At 46.9% G+C, this 19,929-nt stretch overlaps 9 protein-coding genes across 9 annotated transcripts; 5 read left to right on the top strand and 4 right to left on the bottom strand.

Moving 5' to 3' along the window:
• Positions 1-10: 10 nt before the first annotated feature.
• LY89DRAFT_681603 (dolichyl-phosphate mannosyltransferase polypeptide 2) lies at positions 11-993 on the bottom strand. Its single transcript, XM_018214333.1, has 3 exons — positions 688-993; positions 545-625; positions 11-493 (listed from the first exon to the last, which is right to left on the bottom strand). Exons 1-3 carry the CDS (start codon positions 688-690, stop codon positions 308-310), a joined length of 270 nt encoding a protein of 89 aa, XP_018075328.1. The 5' UTR covers positions 691-993; the 3' UTR covers positions 11-307.
• Positions 904-3,723, top strand: LY89DRAFT_681602 (MIF4G-domain-containing protein). The gene has a single exon (XM_018214332.1). The coding sequence runs from the start codon at positions 1,145-1,147 to the stop codon at positions 3,401-3,403; it is 2,259 nt and encodes a 752-aa protein (XP_018075327.1). The 5' UTR covers positions 904-1,144; the 3' UTR covers positions 3,404-3,723.
• Positions 3,724-4,339: 616 nt separating this feature from the next.
• LY89DRAFT_609265 (uncharacterized protein) lies at positions 4,340-7,217 on the top strand. Its single transcript, XM_018210515.1, has 4 exons — positions 4,340-4,570; positions 4,658-5,128; positions 5,172-5,467; positions 5,571-7,217. The coding sequence occupies exons 2-4, from the start codon at positions 4,789-4,791 to the stop codon at positions 6,954-6,956; spliced, it is 2,022 nt and encodes a 673-aa protein (XP_018075326.1). The 5' UTR covers positions 4,340-4,570; positions 4,658-4,788; the 3' UTR covers positions 6,957-7,217.
• Positions 7,218-8,963: 1,746 nt separating this feature from the next.
• LY89DRAFT_554245 (uncharacterized protein) lies at positions 8,964-9,173 on the top strand (the record flags this gene model as incomplete). The annotated part of the gene is made up of 1 exon (XM_018208346.1): positions 8,964-9,173. A coding segment is annotated over one exon (210 nt), but the record flags the coding sequence as incomplete, so codon positions are not given.
• A 1,224-nt stretch (positions 9,174-10,397) lies between these two features.
• Positions 10,398-11,177, bottom strand: LY89DRAFT_715269 (uncharacterized protein; the record flags this gene model as incomplete). The annotated part of the gene is made up of 1 exon (XM_018218193.1): positions 10,398-11,177. Exon 1 carries the CDS (start codon positions 11,142-11,144, stop codon positions 10,398-10,400), a length of 747 nt encoding a protein of 248 aa, XP_018075324.1. The 5' UTR covers positions 11,145-11,177.
• A 94-nt stretch (positions 11,178-11,271) lies between these two features.
• Positions 11,272-12,170, bottom strand: LY89DRAFT_681599 (uncharacterized protein). The gene is made up of 4 exons (XM_018214330.1): positions 12,006-12,170; positions 11,919-11,952; positions 11,568-11,868; positions 11,272-11,515 (listed from the first exon to the last, which is right to left on the bottom strand). Exons 1-4 carry the CDS (start codon positions 12,053-12,055, stop codon positions 11,349-11,351), a joined length of 552 nt encoding a protein of 183 aa, XP_018075323.1. The 5' UTR covers positions 12,056-12,170; the 3' UTR covers positions 11,272-11,348.
• Positions 12,171-12,435: 265 nt separating this feature from the next.
• On the top strand, positions 12,436-15,547 carry LY89DRAFT_715267 (SPOC domain-like protein). Its single transcript, XM_018218192.1, has 10 exons — positions 12,436-12,980; positions 13,160-13,267; positions 13,321-13,465; positions 13,521-13,912; positions 13,960-14,314; positions 14,384-14,420; positions 14,467-14,595; positions 14,663-14,742; positions 14,791-15,251; positions 15,307-15,547. Exons 1-10 carry the CDS (start codon positions 12,525-12,527, stop codon positions 15,352-15,354), a joined length of 2,211 nt encoding a protein of 736 aa, XP_018075322.1. The 5' UTR covers positions 12,436-12,524; the 3' UTR covers positions 15,355-15,547.
• A 1,683-nt stretch (positions 15,548-17,230) lies between these two features.
• On the top strand, positions 17,231-19,113 carry LY89DRAFT_420910 (uncharacterized protein). Its single transcript, XM_018207408.1, has 5 exons — positions 17,231-17,345; positions 17,398-17,976; positions 18,026-18,269; positions 18,369-18,451; positions 18,506-19,113. The coding sequence occupies exons 2-5, from the start codon at positions 17,456-17,458 to the stop codon at positions 18,912-18,914; spliced, it is 1,257 nt and encodes a 418-aa protein (XP_018075321.1). The 5' UTR covers positions 17,231-17,345; positions 17,398-17,455; the 3' UTR covers positions 18,915-19,113.
• A 2-nt stretch (positions 19,114-19,115) lies between these two features.
• LY89DRAFT_681595 (uncharacterized protein) lies at positions 19,116-19,815 on the bottom strand. Its single transcript, XM_018214329.1, has 3 exons — positions 19,681-19,815; positions 19,500-19,630; positions 19,116-19,449 (listed from the first exon to the last, which is right to left on the bottom strand). Exons 1-3 carry the CDS (start codon positions 19,729-19,731, stop codon positions 19,311-19,313), a joined length of 321 nt encoding a protein of 106 aa, XP_018075320.1. The 5' UTR covers positions 19,732-19,815; the 3' UTR covers positions 19,116-19,310.
• Between the last annotated feature and the right edge of the window lie 114 nt (positions 19,816-19,929).

The raw sequence follows: 19,929 nt of genomic DNA, 5'->3' as shown, positions 1-19,929 counted from the left end.
TAGACAGTTCGTGATGACCCCGCAAATGCAGAGACCTTTTATTGCATCACACATAATTGTGCTTTAATGTTACAATTCGATAGCACAAGAAGAGAGCTGTAAGGTCAAAGCGTCGCATCCCCGCTGGGAGAGTGCCTCGTAATAGATATATGTGTATACACATTTTGTCCGACAACATGCCACTCCGTCAATGACTCCTCATATCTTGCAGCCTTATGTAGACTTTTTGCCATGCTCGTAGCTGCAAAGATTTCTGCGTTTGATCCACCGAGTTTGCAAGTATGACGCCAGACCACGAGCGAGCTCCCTATGCCTTCTTCTTCCCAGCAGCCTTCGCTTTAGCAGCCTTCTTCCTGTTGCTTTGAATCATTACCACACTCAAGAACGAACCCACTACAGCCGACCCCAAGAGAATGAGAATGACGGGGATGCGAATAGCCCAGACACGAGGAGGAAAGACGTTCTGAAGAGGATGATCCGAATCGACAAACGGCTACAGAGAACATTAGCAGACTGTCTGCCATGAATTGCGAGAATACCCTACCATTAATAGTGTCCAGATTGTGTAGTAGAGAAAGACGACTGAAGCGGCGATGAGCATGCCGAGTCCAACGAGTCTGTCGAGCTGTAATGTGTCAACATTGCGAAGCACGAACATTTGTCCTTGACAGGAGAAGAAGAACCCACCATTTTGCAGACCAAAGCTTCAAAGGAGTGTAATGAATCGAACGCGAGTTACGAAGTCGTGAATGCCACTGGTTGAGGACTTGCTTGGTAGCTTTTTGGATTGAGTTCGAAGAACTAGCGACCAGCAACACCTTTTCTGGAAGCGAGGCCAACTCGACACGAAGTCGTACATCCAATGCACAGAGACGATAAGAAACCAAGTTTCTGTTTCCAACACGTTAACTTGGAGATTGCGTCCGATTTGGTGTGTCCTCATAATAGACTGCCGAATTCTATTCTGTCCTCTTCCCTGAATCTGTTAATACGAGGCTGAGCGCCACAACACGTGAGAACCAGCCTCATTTATCTAGTCCCGATCGAGCTTACGCGGATATCCAAGCTAAATAATTTCCTCGCCTTGCGACTGCAGCCTTCTCGTGAAAACACTCCACCACATTCAATATTCAACACCGTCAAGATGGAGGTTGCAAGGGGCAGGACCGAAGAGGAGAAGCAGGCTGCTGCGAAGGCCGAGTATGAGAAACTCCTGACGATGCGATCTGGTGGCACGTATATCCCACCAGCGCGACTTCGAGCACTTCAATCGCAGATCACCGACAAGACGAGCAAGGAATATCAACGAATGGCTTGGGAAGCTCTGAAGAAATCCATAAATGGTTTGATCAACAAAGTCAACGTTTCGAATATTAAGCACATTGTCCCGGAGCTTTTTGGCGAGAACTTGATAAGAGGGAGAGGACTCTTTTGCAGAAGTATTATGAAGGCGCAGGCAGCTAGTTTGCCATTCACACCAATTTATGCTGCCATGGCAGCTATCGTCAACACCAAGTTACCGAATGTTGGAGAGCTCTTGCTGAAGCGCCTGATTGTTCAGTTCAAGAAGGGCTTCAAGAGAAACGACAAAGCTGTCTGCCTTTCCGCCACGACGTTCATTGCTCATTTGTGCAATCAGCAAGTAGCCAGCGAGGTTGTTGCGGCCCAAATTCTTCTACTCCTTCTTCACAAACCTACGGACGATAGTGTCGAAATTGCTGTTGGGTTGACTCGGGAGGTTGGCCAACATTTGGAAGAAATGAACCAGGCGATTGCGCTCGCAGTATTTGATCAGTTCAGAAGCATTTTGCATGAGGCCGACATCGATAAGAGAGTGCAATACATGATTGAGGTCCTCTTTCAAGTTCGCAAAGACAAGTACAAGGATAACCCAGCCATCAAAGAAGAGCTGGATTTGGTCGAGGAAGAGGATCAAATCACGCATGTCATCGCCTTGGACGACGAAATCGATGTCCAAGATGGCTTGAATATCTTCAAGTTCGATGCAAATTGGGAAGAGAATGAAGAGGAGTACAAGCGGACAAAGGCCGAAATCTTGGGAGAAGGAAGTGATGAAGAGGGTGGAGATGAAGATGACAGTGATGATAGTGAGGACGACGAAGGAAAACAACAAGAAAAGGCGTTGGAAATCAAGGATCAAAGTAATGCTGATCTAGTTGCTCTACGGAAGACAATATACTTGACTATAATGTCTAGTATCGACCCGGAGGAATGCTGCCACAAGTTGATGAAGGTCAATTTGCCAGCTGGTTTCGAACACGAACTTCCATCGATGATCATCGAGTGTTGTTCCCAAGAGAAAACATTCTCCAAGTTTTATGGTCTGATCGGTGAACGCTTTGCTAAGATCAATCGACTCTGGACCGAGCTCTTTGAGCAATCATTTGCCAAATACTACGACACCATCCACCGGTATGAAACGAACCGGCTGAGGAACATAGCTCGATTCTTTGGACACCTTCTCAGCTCCGATGCGATTGGATGGCACGTCATGTCGAATATAAAATTGAACGAAGACGATACCACTTCAAGCAGCCGTATCTTCATTAAGATTCTTTTTGAAGATCTATCCGAAGCAATGGGCATGAAGAAACTTCAAGCTCGTCTCAAGGACGACACTTTGCAGCCGTATTTTGAGGGGCTCTTTCCCCACGACAATCCTCGCAATACGAGATTTTCTATCAACTACTTCACATCCATCAAGATGGGCGCATTAACTGAAGATATGAGAGAGTACCTTCAGAATATGCCAAAACCTGCCTTGCCAGCACCACCACCAGCCGCCGATGACTCGAACTCGGAGTCGAGTTATTCTTCATCCTACAGCAGTAGGTCTTCAAGATCACCAACTCCACAGCGATCCCGATCTCGATCAGACCCTCGGTCAAGACGGAAGTACTCTAGTTCTCGGTCTGGGTCTCGGTCGATTAGCCGCTCTATATCACCATCGGACCGAGGCCGTTCGAGAAGCTTGTCCGATTCGCGTTCACCACGAGGACGAGCAAGGTCTGTCACGCCTCCACGGAGACGATCCTACTCGAGATCTATCACTCCTCCCCGGCGACGGTTTCCTTCTAGATCTGTGACCCCTCCTCGCAGGAGAGCACCTTCTATCACTCCCCCAAGGAGACGAGCACTCTCGAGATCTATCACCCCACCACGAAGACAACCTCGCCCGAGATCCATAACCCCGCCTCGAAGACGAGCACTTTCTAGATCTGTCACTCCGCCCAGAAGACGGGCACGGTCAAGATCTAATACTCCAAAGCGAAGACGTGCAGATTCACGGTCTATCTCACCAGCTCCTAGGCGGAAAGCTTCCCGTGACGATCGGTCAGATTCGGAATCGCCTCGGCCTCGGAAGAGAAGACGGCCAAGTTAAGGTGGTCTGCATGAATGGCAGAATGATCATGTAAATATAGAACTTGTACGAATTGCAGAACCCAAAAGCCTTTAGTCTACCCCTGGCGGGGCGAAGCTATTAAAAAAAAGGACGAACAATAATTGCTGGTGTCTTCATTGAACGGTAGTCGAGTAATCAAGTAACCAATCGCGGATTTGCGAGATCCCTTTCCTTGAAACCCAGTCATAGGGGAGGCGTATTCGGTGTCTGTGTGTAGCACTACTAGTTGTGAGCTACAAAATTACATACAAGAATTGCAAACCACCCTCTGGCTGTCCATCTTCTCGCATAGTTTTTTTTTCTTTTTTCCAGATGCTCTACATATTATATACAGTAGTGACACGAAGATCAGAGAAAACTTTCAAGTCTATTTCCAAGAGATGCCCTCATGTGACAGACTAGAAGTCCAAGCTCTGGGAGTTTAACCTTACTCAGCAGGTAGCATCGGCTTCGACTTGCAGATATATTGGAAGACAGCATGGAGCAGATGCGGACTTGCGGGCTAATCCACAAAACAGCAGAGACTCTGGTCATCAAGTGGAGGCCCTGTCAATCATCGACAAACGACATCGAACCGCTGGATGGATCGCCCAGTTCATGGAGGAGATCAGCCGGTGACCTCACAAAAATCTTCATAGCCAACGAACATACAACGCAACGGAACTTGCCTAAGAGTCTGGTCCAGAAGTCTGGCCAGGCGGTCCTTGTCCAGATGCAATTGTCATCTGATCTGAACGCCTCGTGGAAGTTGTGGTAGGTGGGCAATGAAGATCACGAGTCTGGTGGTCTGCTTTTGTAAAGAGACGCACGATTGGTAAGAGGTAGCAATAGCCACTATACCTGTCTCGTAAGTCCATATCCCTTAGTGTTCTTGACTCAGCGGATTATCAAATCTGCATCCATGCAAACACCGGCTTTACGTTTCCTAACTAACACCGACCCCTACCGCCCTCCAGGAGTCGGCAAGAACGAAAATCGATGTAGTTCCTGGAGTGTGCCCAAGTGCACACACTCATTACACCATGTTATTGACTCGGCGCACCTCATTGTATTCCTTTTGTCTCCCCCAGTGCTTCTAACTCGATGGTACACCCGCTCTCTCGTCGAAAGAATCCTGTGCGCGCGTCGGTTCGCATCACATTGGAGGTGTGTAAGCAAGTAATTCTTATCAAATTCCGTGGCCTCCCTCACTCAATCATGTTCATTTGTTCTGACCAACGTCAAACTGCTCAGGAACCATTGTCACACAACTCTGTGGCCTACGAGATTCGAAACTCTGCCAATCCTGCGTGGATCTATAGACCGGATGGAGAAGCTGCTCGACGTCCCTTCAGCAAGACACAGGTATTGGCAGTGTAGTGGTGATGGATGCTCGAGAGCGGGTTGAGTCCCAAATACGTCGGCCAAGCATAAAACGTCCTTGGGATGAAGACCCAGTACCTCCAGAGAACGTTGGTATCTGGCCTGGCCGCGGACTGTCTCTGCCACCAATTGACATTGCATCATACCGCAGACCTTCTCTGACCCTGACCGCAGAAGATGAAGGCAACGCACGAACTCGGTACGGCTCGGAGATGAGAGAGAGTGGCGGCAGTGCGAAGAAGCCAAGATACGAACAGCATGATTACAATTCACTCTCAAGGGAAAATCTGGATTTAAACGGTAGGATCCTTCAGACGCAAGCTTCTGGCCGTAAGACCTGCAGTCCCATTTTAATTCAATGACTAATGCGCTGCCCAATATTCAGAATCAATGTATACTACACCCAGAAGCTCTCAGGAATTGCCTAGCTTCCCGCCTCAGCAGCATGCTGAGAGGTGGGGGAGGCACATTGGGGACCTAGGGGAAGCTGCGGGTGCTCGAGAGAGTTCCAGTCTATGCCAACGCTGCAGGAGGCTTACCACACCCCTTCAAGAACAAGACTTTGTCGAGTCTTGTGAGGTTTGTTGCTCCGAAGAGGTGAAATTGATAACCCTGGCTGCTGCAAAGTCGCTGAGTCAGCTCCAACTAAAACTTCTCCGGAAGGGAAATTTTGGTCTCCGTGTGAGTAAATGCAGGTCATGCAGCGCTTTTTATTCCCTCCTATATGGGATTCGTACCTCCAGGTCTAAGCGATATGGGAGACGCCGGCTGACCATGTAATCAGGACTCGGCGCAACGAGATCTCATTTCAGCCGACTGCCCTCCAATAGAACAGTTTGGACTGAAACATACTCTCAACTGGCTCCTGGGAGCAATATACCAGATCAACGATCTTGCCGATCAGTTTGTGCAGCATGTTGCATCAGACATTTCGCAGAGCCACGATAGAGATATCATTAAGTCTGGGACCGGAACTCAGGATGTTCTTGTCGATATCATGAAACGCCATATCGAAGCCGAGTCGGACAATCCGTCCAGATCTGTCAACGATGCAATTGATCCTGTATCCGATGCACGACTTCACGCAAGGCGAAAATCCGTTGCGTCGAATTTGACAAACAATGAAGATTTCTCTTCCGTGCGATCCCCGCATGATTATCATGGAGGACACTCAAGTCTAGACGCACAGAGCCAGAGAGCTTCGATTATGAATCCTCCACCTGCGCCCAATAGACAGCTACCTTCACCACCGGGACGATCACTCCCTTCTCCGACGTCAATCAATTTTCCATCTCCTTCGGCTGGCTCTTATGGTAGCTCGTCCAACCCAATGAGCCTCCCACCACCTTCAGGTCTTCACCAATCGTCTCTCAATGCATATCTACCTCCCATCGGGTCCACTCACTCGCCTGACGCCCTTCAAGCACATTCAGCAGCTCTTCAGCATGAAGTTTCCGTGCAAAAGATTGCCCTTGCTTCACTCCAAGGAGAGCATAACAAGCTTCTAGCAGCCTTCTCGCGGTCCCAAACACGAGCAAGTGCATTGGAGAAAAAGCATCAAGTGTCTGATACCGAGATCATCAGTTTAACAGAAGAGAAATTAAGACTACAATCTCAAGTCACGGATTTAGAAAAGGACGTGGAGCAGTTAGCACGGAGTCGCGACGAATATAGGCAATCAGCAGTTCAAGAGGGGGCTCAATATGTCGAAATGATCAAGAAGGCCAGCCGACTGGAGGAAATGGCTGATGAGGAAAGGAAAGCTTGGGCTGTATTGAAAGCAGAGATGGAGCAAAGGATCGAGTCTCTGACCACTCGGAACGATCAGGGAAACTCTACTACACTTGCCATCCCTTTGCGCCGCAGTCTCGAAGACTCTGCTACGCCGCCCTCTTCGATTGAAGGGCAGAGTATTCTCAAAGCAGAACCTGCCACTGAGACTCACTCCACATCATATCCTGTCCCCTCACAGGAATCGGATATAGAGCTCAAAGAAGAGATACGTCGTCTGCGGAGTCGGTGCGCAGAAGCCGAAGAGGCTTTGCGTGCGGTTCGAGATGATAGTCGCAATATGGAAGGTATTGTTCAGGCTTTAGGATTAGCAGGCAAGTCGATCATGGAACGAGCTGATCGGACCTTAGGAAATGTGCCCAGGATCGATGAGGCTTGAGGAGCTGTAATTGTCGTTGGACGGACTTGTACAAGAGCTCTAGTACCGCATTAGGGGCCATTGCAGGCGTTTGGCTGTTGGTTAGGAGTATATAAGTAAGACTTGTTTTGAAGAAATCGTTGTTGGAATAATCCCATGGATATGTATATTTGAAGAGTTACCATGAGGAAGATTTCAAAATCCAGCCTCCAAAAGAGCTTCTTCTGTAGAAAAGCATTACCTTCCTCGTCGTACTTCCAGATCAACAATGTGCTAGCTCGTTCCGACAAAAGACAGATTGGAATGGTAGGTTCGCCCTAAAAGCAGAGGCTATGTCATCGTCATTGTCATTGATGCCAAGAACGTCAAGTTGTTCATGAATTCTTCTGGGAATAAGTCGAACCACTTTCATGAATAATCACTGTGATTTTTCGCTATCCCCTTCTAGGACAGTCAGGATCCAGATTTTATCTACCCAGGAGTGGCTCTAGCAAACATGCATCATCTAATAGGTCGAAACTCTCCATTCCCATGCGCAAGTCTAGAACATTTCCATTGGCTATTGTTTCTTAGGAGTGTATACAGAGAATCAATACACGGCGTAACGTCGGATTCGCCAATCCACGAAACGGGCCGTGGGAACATGCAGGCGCCACACTTTCTTTGTTTCCGCGAGTCCGTCGCCCAGCATCTCACACAGATCTGTAACAACCAGACATCTCGAATGGCCTGAGTCTCGTGAAGAGACGCATGATCCCCCAAACAACCCAAACAATCTCAGCTTAATCTTACGAATCACGCTCTCCATCCACCATCAGAAGCTCACTATTCCCAAGTCGGGCGAGGCGTCGTGGTCATTTGCAAGCCCCTGAAACACGCCCTAATCCTTTCGCCATTCTCGTGAACAGGAGGAAAATCCACTCACAAGATCATTTTGAGCAGGCGAAAATCCAAGGAAGAACATACTCATGCGTCGATTCGTCAATCCTACTTGTTGGGCGAATGTAGAGATCTCGCCACTTTTGTAGCCATGTTTCCTCGCCCGTCCATGACAAAATAGAGGAGGGTTCCCATTCCCTTGGGATTTTCACGAGGCTTTTCCTCCTTCTCGTCCTTCAGCGTCCTTCAGCGTCCTTCAGCATGTCAATGATTCAGGTGAGAGGCATAACATTTGAACCTTGGAGCAGTCCCATCGTGAACGAACATAAGGCCGTAGAGGCATCGCACGTGGTCTGTTTCTTTCCTCAGGTTTTGTTGTTCAATTAGTGGCGGATATGATACTCGAGGTTTGCAGATCAAGTGCCGATTTTTCTCCCGAAACTGGTCCAAGATTTGAATGGGTCGACAGCTGAGGCGCAAAAATACTTGTACGGAAGGGAAATATCTACCTAGTACTTAGGTATTGTAGAGGTGTAGGCGGTTATATAGACGCTAGCCGCCGATGTCCCAACCCGCATCTCGACCTCCATACTTCATCTCCCGAGATACTGTACTCTACCGTTGCCAAGATTTCTACATGTATTAAGCCACGAGCACTAAACTTTGGTAGAGTGAGTATTGGTAAATGTGAGTCGGATCCTATTCCGAATTCGTTGCCCTCGCCTCTGATTGGCGTTTGGGATCGCGTTTCACTTCGACTGAGCGCCTCCAGGATCGCACCACGAATCCCTCATCTCAGACGCTCCTGATACCCTTCCATTTCCGAGCATCACAAACACCAGTCGCCTCAAGATCTAAATATAACATGGATATAACTAATTTGCGCTCCCTGTTAACCTTTCTCTTTTCACTTTTCGCATTGTAACTTTTGCGAGAGAACTTAATTATTGCGAACAGTTGCTGTCTGTTGAGCGGATATTACCTTCCACGCACGCATTCTCTTCTTGCCGGCTGTACGACACTTGATAGTCGAAAACTCTCCTCCGAGCCTCCAATTCGAATTACCTCCCTCGTGATCGATCATTCGAATACCCTCATATCCACGTCTTGCATATATAAACTCGCCGAGACTTACATACCACCTTCAAGATGGGACAAGCATTCTCAGGACCCAATGCCTTCAAGTTCTTTGGCTTCACACCAAAAGCCACAGCCGTTCTACAAGCAAACCCGATTCTACTCGTCATTCTGGTCGTTGTTCTGCTTGCAAACATTAGCTTGGGATTATTGGCATATTATATCCATTTCGTTACGAACAAGCCTTACGCGAAGCCGAAAAAAGTGAAGGACGCACCGAAAAAGTAGGCCGATGATGGAAAGATGGGGTCAGTGAGATGGGTGGATTAGATGACGGAGTTTTAGTCTTGGGACAGTTGCGAAAGATGAGGGGGATTGATAGTATGATGGATGGATGGGCACCAATCATTTCAGCAACCTCGAGCGAGCGATGCTACTTTGGATCAAGGCATACGACGGAGTTGATTGGGATGGAATGGAAAGAGGAGATTTACTGTGCTTTCACGGTCCAAGGCATGGACGTATAGAGTGAGACGTGCAGGACACTCCCCTTGATTTTTTGTTAATAGGTTTCTTGGAGCGACTACCTTCTACAGCGCTGTTCATAATGGACTTCTTTTTTAAACTTGCAGTATGGGTTTGTGATGTTCGGTCAAGGTGAGCCTATGTGTTTCGAGTCTCTGTCATACGCTTGCTGTTCGTCAACGTTGATTTTGTGCTGGTTATGTCTTTCCTTGCTTGCCAGCGGTGTCGTGTATATCCTCGTAGTATGTTGCAGAGCAAAGTCAAAAGTATATTGTCATCTGTCACATTATACTCGAGCATATACTGCCGTCTAGGCTGACTACCTTTTTACTCTCTGCCATCCCAGTATGCCATGCACTTTTAAAACGCTAATCTTTCCGTCTATCCTTAGGAAAATAGCTGATAGAGTATCTTGCCTTCGATTTCTAATTCAGTTAGTACATTCTTAGTAAGATAGTATCGGAGCCGGGTTGTTTCAAACTCAGGATTTGTTGATGAAAGCTGATTTTCTCTACTGCTTGCAATGTCGTCAAATGCCTGACTAGCACATTATTCCACCGTGATATATCTCACTCAATCTCAATCTGTGTCAATGAATGTCCTAGACGACGAAAGAACTCTCACCATCTAGAATGTGCACGCCAATCTCAGATGTTCTCTGCCTTTATTTTTGGCCTTTCATCCAGACATTCAGAATCATACCCATGCTTCTATTTATTGGCAATACTCTTTGTCGATGTCATCGTGTCAAGGCTGTTGTCAATCATCCCAGCTCAAACAACTTCGATGAATTAATCGGACGGTCTTCACCCAATGACTATTGCTTCAACAAAAACAAAAATTATAGCTTTAGCAAACCTCATTATTGATATAATATTTGGAGAACTGAATAGATAATATGTCCACAAGGAATCGCTCTGCATCCATCAATAAAATTTTATACCATCCAAATAAACGCCATTCCTCCAGACTTATTTTGCTCTACAAAACATTTCGAGCAACCCTTCCACTCTCAACGCTTATTTTCCTATCCTCCTTTCTCGAACTCGCATAAGCCAAGAACCAAGCCGTGCTCTCATCCCTCTCAGCCCACTCCACCACCCTAGACCTGACAAATCTCAACGGCTCTTTGACTCTCTTTTCCTCTGCCGTCATTTCTCCACGCCCAAGTGGACCAACAATCTTAACAGTCTCCAATCGCTTCAAAGTGTTGCAAAGGGTCTCCAATTGTTCAATCCCGGCAGCGAAGCACTGATCAAAGACTGCTAAAGACAAATTCTCTCCGAGAACAAGGGAAGAGACTATATCCCAGATCACTCTCGGATTCTGTTTTACCCAAGGATTAGACCTTCCGCTCGGAACAAGGTGTCTACAGCCTGGCCCGAAGAATATCGTGTCCTGGTCGAAGTTAACCAGTATTATCTGACTGCTGTAGCCAAAAACCATAGATTTGTATCTAGAGATGTGGTAGTGGCGAGATTCGTGGCATGTTTGTAGGAGTGGAGGTGGAGGTGTGAGGGAGACGAGTGTTCGTGCTTTGGAGGACCAGGCTAGTTCTATGATGCGGGGTGGAGGGGTTGCGAGTTTGTAGATGCAGAGACGCAGTTCCGGTGGGAGTTGGGGGAACTGAGGGAATGTTATTGATGGCTTTCTCATGATGAAAATTTGGAGAATTTGTAATAGGATATTATGGGAAGAAGATTTTATTGTTGTAGATGAGCTGAACATATAATGTGTTTGTGTCTCAAACCACGGAACTTGCCTAACGGTGAGGCTGATCGCGAGGCTACCTAGATGTTGGATCTTGAGAAATGTGAGAATCGCTCACTCTGGCAATTGGAAAAGCAAGAAATTACTGGTGGATATGTAACCCTCTATGGACTGCATATATACAAGGCGAGCCGGACTTCCACTGTTACGCATCTCCTCTCTTTATGATATTCGTTCTGCCAACGAAAAGCCGTACCAAATTGTGGCGATATAACCAACCAGATTAACTAACGAGGAAGCGCCATGCATCCACGCGAATGCTTTGTTTAATTGTTGCATTTCTGTCGATTGTGGGGCAGGATCGTGGTACTTCTTCCCGTCTCGAGTTTCTTCAACGTCCACATTAGCAACGTGCTAACCACACTTCAGATATGTTCTCACCTTGAACCTTTCTCTTTCGCATTATCCTCGTCGTCTCGGGCCCGCAATAAAGCATATTGACTGCGCTGGTCACGAATATCGTAGCTATAGGCGCCAACACAGTCCATCTGTTGACGTCCGCGAATGTGCCTGATATTCCAGATGACGGCCCCAGAGACGTTCTCGATCCAGGATATGTCAAGGCAAGTATGGCTGGTAAAGTGGTCTGCAGTCCGAAATAAACGGGAAAGAGCTTCTGCTGGAGCTGCGAGAATTGTGGTCTGGGAAGAGCTTGGTAGGAAACTATGCCACCGACGAATGTCTGAGATGTTTAGTGCATTGAGGAATTGGGTCCGAGAGGGATAGTAGTACCTGAAAGAATTCTGTTCCAAGCAACGTGCCATATCTATATCTCCATTAGCAATAACAGACGTAGAGGAGTATGTTTAATGGACGCACGCAATTATATGGTACGGAGCTGGTGATTTGAAGATTGAGAGATCAGGCATAGTGAATATCAGAAATCGAAAGAGCACAAGAGAGAGGTTGTACAAAGTGAAAAGGTAGAAGAAGCTCTGTTATTAAATACTTTGGGAGAAGCAGAATTTGAATGATCGATGAAACCGCAGCGTCATGGATAGAATGGCCAGGGAACTTGCCGAGGCTCGTGCAGGGGTCTCGAGGAAGCCACACTTGTGTCAGTCAATTATGAACAGAATTCTATTTGTATGCAGCATAAAGGCATAAAACTGTATACAGTCCAAGGAGGTTTTGGAAAGAACGAGGCTGAGGAGTCTCATATGTGGGTCAGATCACGTTTTCTCGCGCCAGGCAGCAGTCGTGTCGAAACGCGTTCTCGCGTCCTCTCATGTTTGCTTCATGAGCTGCTCATCGCTCTCCTTTGATCATAACTTCATAACTTGATCTCCTTGACTCTCAAAAACAAACATCTTCCATCGATCCACCATCATCGCCAAGATGAGCAAGGAGGCGACCGTTTTTGTCCTCGATCTTGGATCGACAATGGGTGATTGTCATAATGGTCGGGTTGAGAGCGACCTTGACTACGCCATGAGATATGTCTACGACAAGATGGCAGACACTATGTCCTCAACAAGAACTACATTGAATACAGGTGTGATTGGCTTCCGAACTAACGTGACAAACAACCCTCTCGATGATGGAGACGAAGGATATAACAATATATCCGTGCTTCAACCACTTGGAACTCTCACCATGCCACTATTCAACGACTTGAAAGCTAAGATAACTCCAAGTCAAACAGAAGCCGGTGATGCTATATCGGCAATCGTTGTTGCTGTGCACATGATTGAGAAGTATACTATGCTCAAGAGTGGCAAGCCAGGAAGTTATGTTCGAAAAATCATTCTTGTGACAGATGGCCAGGGAAGGATGGATGATGAACTCCTCGATGTAAGTCACACTTAATTTCGAGACCAGCACTTCCTCCTCTTTGAGCGCCGTACTTTGTCAATTTCCTATTACGTCTTGGTCTCACATATCCAGCGTGCTTTCGCCTGGATTGCGGAGTCTGTCGTAACTATCCTTTACAAATCTTCCGAACGTAGGGACTCAGATCTAATGTTTCATAGGACATAGCTACCAAGATCAATCAGATGGGTATCCATTTGACCGTTATGGGCGTTGATTTTGACGACGCAGATTTTGGCTTCAAAGAGGAAGACAAATCTATTATCAAGGTTGGTTCTCTGAAGAATAACTTGCACAGTACATAGTACTAATCTACTTCTAGCAAGAGAATGAAAAGCTCACAAGGGGGTTCGTAGAAAAGTGCAACAACGATTCTATCGTCGCGACTGCTGCAGAAGTCATCGAGTCTCTTTCCACACCAAAAGTCAAGGAGGTCAAGTCAATTCCTGTATATCAGGGTCGCCTCTGTAAGTTGTCCTCGAGTTCTACTATATGAGAGCGCCATGATATTGATTGACGCAGGTCTTGGAGATCCCGAGAAGTATCCCGAAACAGCCATGTACATCGACGTCAAAAGGAGTTTTTTCACGAAGGCTGCAAGACCGGTCTCTGCCAAAAGTGTTGTTATCCCGCTTGGTGCTGCAAGTACCCAATCATCCCATACCCTTCCGGGCGATGTGGAAATGACGGATGCCCCACCAACTGGCGATGCTTCTGATGTCAGGACCGGAAGATCGTATAAAGTCAAAGACCCCACGTCTGACCTGGGCGAGAAATTCGTTGACTATGAGGATCTTCAGAAGGGGTATGGATATGGCCGGACGGCAGTCCCTATCAGCGCATCCGACGAAAATGTCACGAAGCTGGAGACGTTCCAAAGCTTCTCGATCATCGGGTTCATTCCCACAGACAAAGTAAGTTCTTCAAGCATCCACATTAACCTTTACTGACATTTGTCAAGTACGAGCAATATTTTACAATGGGCGAGAGTGGCATAACAATCGCCCAACAGGTCAATGACAAAGCTCGCGTGGCTCTCTCTTCTCTCGTTCACGCTCTGTTCGAATTGGAGTCTTATGCTGTGGCGAGGCTTGTAAGCAAAGACGGAAAAGACCCTCAAATCCTACTTCTAGCACCTTACATCGAGAACCATTTAGAGGCATTGATTGATGTGCCATTGCCTTTTGCCGAGGACATTCGCATGTATAGGTTTCCACCATTAGACAGAGTCATCACCGCATCTGGTGCTACTCTTGAGACACATAGGTATCTGCCTTCGAGTGATCTTGATGACGCTATGAGTGAATACGTTGACAGTATGTATTGCCGGATCTACTCATTGATTCTTTTGTTAGGTCTCTCAGCACTCCGGCTAACTTGACCAGGCATGGATCTGTCTACCTTTGACAAGGATGATGAAGGGTAAGTCTCTGACCTCTATTTCAATGATAATTGCTTACCTTGGGAGCAACCCCACCGAATACATGAAGATCGAAGACACATACTCACCCATAGTTCATCGCATTCTTCAAGCAATCCGGCAGAGAGCTATTTATGGTGGGCCTGTCGAACCTCCTGCCGAGATTCTTACGAAGTGGTACGATCTCCAATCCATGAATTCAGCACTTATCATTGATTGCAGTATCTGATGTCTACAACTACAGGTCTGAACCTCCTGCAGAGCTTGCAATGAAGAGCACTGGCAGACTCGAGAAGCTTATTTCCGTTGCCGACGTCAGGAAAGGTATGGACAGTGCATCCTCGGGAAAGATCTCACTAATCCATCATTCAGTGCCACCCAAGGTCAAGGGGACGAGAGGTCGACGAGAGGTCATCGCGCCACTATCTGGCCTTGATATCGAATCGTTGCTAGTCAAGAATAAGCCAAATAAGATCTCTAAGGAGAATGCTATTCCCGACTTCCGGCAAATGCTTGCGGCAGCCGACAAGGATGAAACGATATCCGACGCTGTTAAGGGCATGTCTGAGGTAATTAAAGATCTTCTTCAAGTCACTGGAGACGCCAATGATCAGCGATGTCAAGAAAACATCAAGGTCGTGCGTGAAGAAATGATCGATTACGAGTTTCCGGAGTTCTACAACAATTTCATTAGAGACTTGAAGAAGCGAGTTTTCAAGAAGGAATTTGGCAACAAGAGAGAGTTCTGGCAAACAATCAGACTTGCTAAGCTCGGCCTGATTGATAGCACTATCATTTCAACGTCAGATGTATCGCCAGAGGAAGCTACAGAGGTATGTAACGATGTATTAACATCTCCATAACATTAGATTTACTGACTGTCACAAGTTTCTTTCTATACCCACCGAATTGCCCACTAGGAGGCGGGAGAGTTGAGTGTATAACACGTAAGAATTTGTAATTTTTGCTATGAGAGTCGAGATATCATGGTGTGCGTACAACTTGAGTAATGACTAGCGAAATTGGGCGGGCACGGTGCAAATAAAAGCGATTCATTTCGGGACTTGTTCGTACTTGAACTGTAGGATGGTATTGTAAATGTAGATGAGTGTGAATATCAAAGTGTGCTGAAAGTCTCATGGCATTTGACTTCGATTGACTCTTTTACCTAACATAGTGTCCGGCGAGAGCTGTCAAGTCTGCTGCAGAATAGGAAATTGTGATGCCTTGCAATCTTCAGCAGAACACAAATAACAAAGCCCAATGTATTCAACTGCTCTTCTGTGGTGTTGAAAAGTTGACCAAATTATACAACAAAAGAACACATAGTTTTAGCGTCTCGCTTCGCTGCAATAAAATTGCTTCAAAGCACTTCTTTCCGAGGTCTTCCACAATCCTACAACATCACCGTGCTTAAATATTAATGATAAACTCTAAACTATTCTTCGGTTGAGGTGGTACTCTTAAGTAATAGGGACTTGGCTACAGTATGCCAAGATTGCACGCATCTTCGACCACAAACTTCTGCATTCATTCTAGGCATCAACGTCTCATTTTGTAGTTCTATCGCCCACGTACGTTACAATCATTACAACCTTTAGAGAGCTCTATTATTGAGTGATTGGAAGGACTTGAGTGTCTAAGAAAAGTATCAAAGAAGTGTTGTGGCCATTTGCTAACTAACTCCAAGCTAGTCCGTGGCAGTCATTGACTTGTCGCTGCACTGAACAAGCGTCACTTTGTTTATGGTAACAGAGTATCAAATTTACTCAGACTTTCTAGAGACTCTTGTATGCACCCGACGATATACCCGAAGATTCAGATGTGGCCGTCCGCTAACTAATTCTAAGTTAGTCTATAGCAATCGTTGACTCGTCGCTGCGCCGGATAAGCGTCACTTTGTTTATGGTAACAGAGTACCAAATCTGCTTAGACTTTCGAGAGACTCTTGCATTCACCCGAGGATTCAGAGAGGTGAGCGACTCATATTTCAGGCCGTGTTTTTTTTCAAGTTCGCCATCTTCCACAACTTTTCCACCACAAACGCAAACCCCCAACCCCACACACAAACAAAACTTCACATCCACCACGTCTTTGTTTGCGTCTTGATTCATCAAACACGCAATCATGGACAAGTACTCCAAATTCCAGGCCTTGGCAGGTGAGAGCTCTGTGATTAACCAAGGCAGTGCAAATTGGTTCCCACCCAACGTTAAGGCCAAAAACATCTACGAAGGAACTGATTCTGAGGACGACGAGATTGTGACGAGTAAGGGACGTGTCAATACAACCACTGGCTCCATGGCTCACAAGAATGGTACGTGTTGCAGCAATGATGTCGTCGTTTTGTTAACTGACTTTCGCCCAAAGGCGCCCTTTGTGTCGACACCTCGAAGTCTTTTGGCTTCAACCTAGTCCAAGGACAGAAGGCACCAGAAGGCATTAAGTTCATGACCTTTAAGAGCGCCGTAAAATACCCCTACCAATTTATTGGCCAAGGTAACAGACAAAAAGTAGGTCTTGGTTGGGGAAGAAAACTTTAAGCGCAACCTGACGTGTCTCTTAGGTTGCCGAGGGATTCTTTGATAAGCATCAAGTCTATGGACATACATATGACCTGTAAGAGCTCCTTTGTTCATTCAGAACTATATATCTGGTAGTGGCTGGACTTGACTGACACGTGGTCTACAGATTCTACCTTTATCCCGTCGAAGCAGACTACAGTCCACTCCCTATCATCTTGATTCCCACCAAGCAATTCGAAGCCTTGCTAGTGGCCATCAACTCTAAGTTGAAGACCCAGCTTACCATTCCCAATGGACCCGCTGGTGACGCCTTCTATATCGGATTCTGGGATGATGGAAATCCGGTACCACGGTACCTCGGTCGCTCCGATTCTAAAGAGATCTTCGACACTTTGAAGTTAAATGTCCCTCCTTATTACTACAAGCCTGATGGAAAGCCTGATGGAGAGCCTACTGGTGTCGGAAAGCCGGACGCGCGTTCTCTGGCTGATTTCAGAGAGAAAGTCGCCTTGATGACTGCTAGTGAAAAGAGCAAAAAGGGTGCAGCTAAGGCAAAGAAGACTCTTGACCAAGCTCAACGCTATCAAGCATCGCGCGATATTGTTAAGCGTGTGCAAACCTACATCGGCATCAGAAAGCCAGATGATGGCATCGAGGCCGCTTTATTCAAGGCCCACGAGTCTCGTGTGGAGTGGTATGATCCAAAGGCGATCGCCGCTGCGGTCTCCAGAGAGGCCACCGCCAAGTTCGGACCAGCAACATTCTTCGACGCAGGAAAGCCAATGAAGTTCACCCCAGAAGACTCCGTTGTTTTTATCTCCGTCGATGTTGAGGCCAACGAATTCAACCATAGGGAGATCACGGAGATCGGAGTGGCCACATTGGACACACTTGATTTGGTCCAGTTGGTGCCAGGCAAGGGAGGCGAGAATTGGATGAAACAAATTCGTGCCAGACACTTCCGTATCAACGAATATCGACATGTGATCAACAGAGTTCATGTTTCGGGATGCCCAGGTAGCTTCGAGTTCGGGTAAGTCCATGCCTCGGTGCGTGTATAACACAATACTGACATTATCCAGTAAGAGCGAGTTTATCAACCTTGCCAATGCACCTGCTGCAATTGCCTCTTGCTTCAAGGCTCCTTTCTCCGGAGCTGACACAACATCGCTAGACCAGGACATGCCGAAGAGAAACATCGTTTTGGTCGGTCATTCTATCGGTGCTGATATTGCCTTCCTCAGGGACATGGGATATGATGTTACCAACTTGGCGAACTTGATCAACACGGTAGATACTGGAGATATGTGGAAGTATGTGAAGAAGGTGACCAATCCTGCCAATTTGGGTTCGGTCTTGCAAGAGCTTGGAATGATCGGCTGGAATTTGCATAATGCAGGCAATGACGCGGTCTATACCTTACAGGTCATGATTGGACTTGCTATTAAGCATGTCCAGGATAAGGGAAAGTCCAAGGTGGTATTTCCTACCGAAAACAAATTTGGCGAGTAAGTGACAGTGAACGTTTGAGAGAAGAAATATGCTGATCAGTGGAACAATAGGGACAATCTTGCTATCACTCGTACTACCAATGCTAGTGGATGGGAGATCGATGAGGAGGATGCCCAAGTTGCTGCTGCTCATGAGGCTTTGAAGCAACTCCCGCTGCCAGAGGACGACGACGATGACGATGAGTGGGGCTTTCAGAATCCGACAGGAGTTCCTTGGAGCACTGAATATATCAGCTATCTCGATGATGGTGCGCAACCGGGTGGTCTACAGGAGCCCCTTGTCCCATCTTCGACGGTTGCAACTTTGCAACAAGAAGACTCTGACGATGCTCCATCTACGACTCCCGATTTAGTGATGACTGAACAAGAAGCTCTCGATTTCGTTATGAACGCTCCCTGGGGCGATGAAGGGGCACTCATGGAGCAGCTTGGAAAGATCCGATTGGCTCCTAGTCAATGAGCGAGCTGCCCAAGTCTCTCTCGGTACTAATGATTTCAGAACGAATTTCGCGAGCACTTGCAGGAGTCCAAAACCACGCACTGGCTGGTCATGGGGAACTTCTGTTATCATCTCAAAGCAATGATTGACGTTGCATAGTGAGTTTTCCGGTACATAGAGGATTTGCGCAAGCACTGTATGGACTTCCGAAAGACTCGCATATCTGGTCGATAGCATTGCACAATGAATGATGATCTTTCCATACCAAGATGCAGATGTGACTTCAATTCTTTTCGGAGAAGAGATCCGCCCAAGTGGGCATATTAACCAGATGTCGCTGAAACGCCGTCGCTGATGCATCAAAATCTCAAAGTACCCTATAATACAGTCTTTCTTACAAGGCCTGCTGCCGTATGCTTACGAGTTCTTCTCCAAGAACTCTTTCGCTTCGTTGACTTTCGTTGCTAGGTAGGGACTTCCACCTCGATCGGGATGATTTAACATCATAAGAGTTCGATGGTTCTTTCGTATCCGTTCTTTCGTAAGTTGTCGTTCGCTATAGGGTCGTCAGTTTCTTTCCTTTCAGATGGCCTCGGAGTGGCGTACCTGAGCTGGAGGATGAGCGCAGCTTCTCTCTTGTTCATCCTTGGCTCGAATCCTCCCTTATAAAATGCCTTTCCCAGTGCTCCGACTGCTTCTCCTCGAGAGCGCCGTAATGCTACTAGACCTGCTCTGCCCTATTGAATAATTAATATTCACGCCTCAAGAGAGGGAAATCCGGACGTACGAGGAACGCTGCAACAGCAACTCCAACACCGATGGTCAAGACAGAAGCCATGATTGCTCTTTGCTCGTTGATATGACCTGAGCTATGATAGGTTTCACTAAAATGCTGTGGACGTTGGAAGCCGTTGTACAATGATGCTTCACGCTGATCGGCTTGTTCAGAAGTTGTAGATATTTTTGATGGCCCGAGCGTCACCCAAAGCGGTATCGCGCAATCATTTATCGGTCAAGCGAGGCACAAATTTCTAAC

The sequence above is a fragment of the Mollisia scopiformis genome, assembly GCF_001500285.1.
Source record: "Mollisia scopiformis unplaced genomic scaffold LY89scaffold_5, whole genome shotgun sequence".
In the NCBI taxonomy this organism is placed as follows: domain Eukaryota; kingdom Fungi; phylum Ascomycota; class Leotiomycetes; order Helotiales; family Mollisiaceae; genus Mollisia; species Mollisia scopiformis.
Note: the sequence above shows the minus strand (reverse complement) of the source record. Positions and strands in the feature narration are given on the sequence as shown.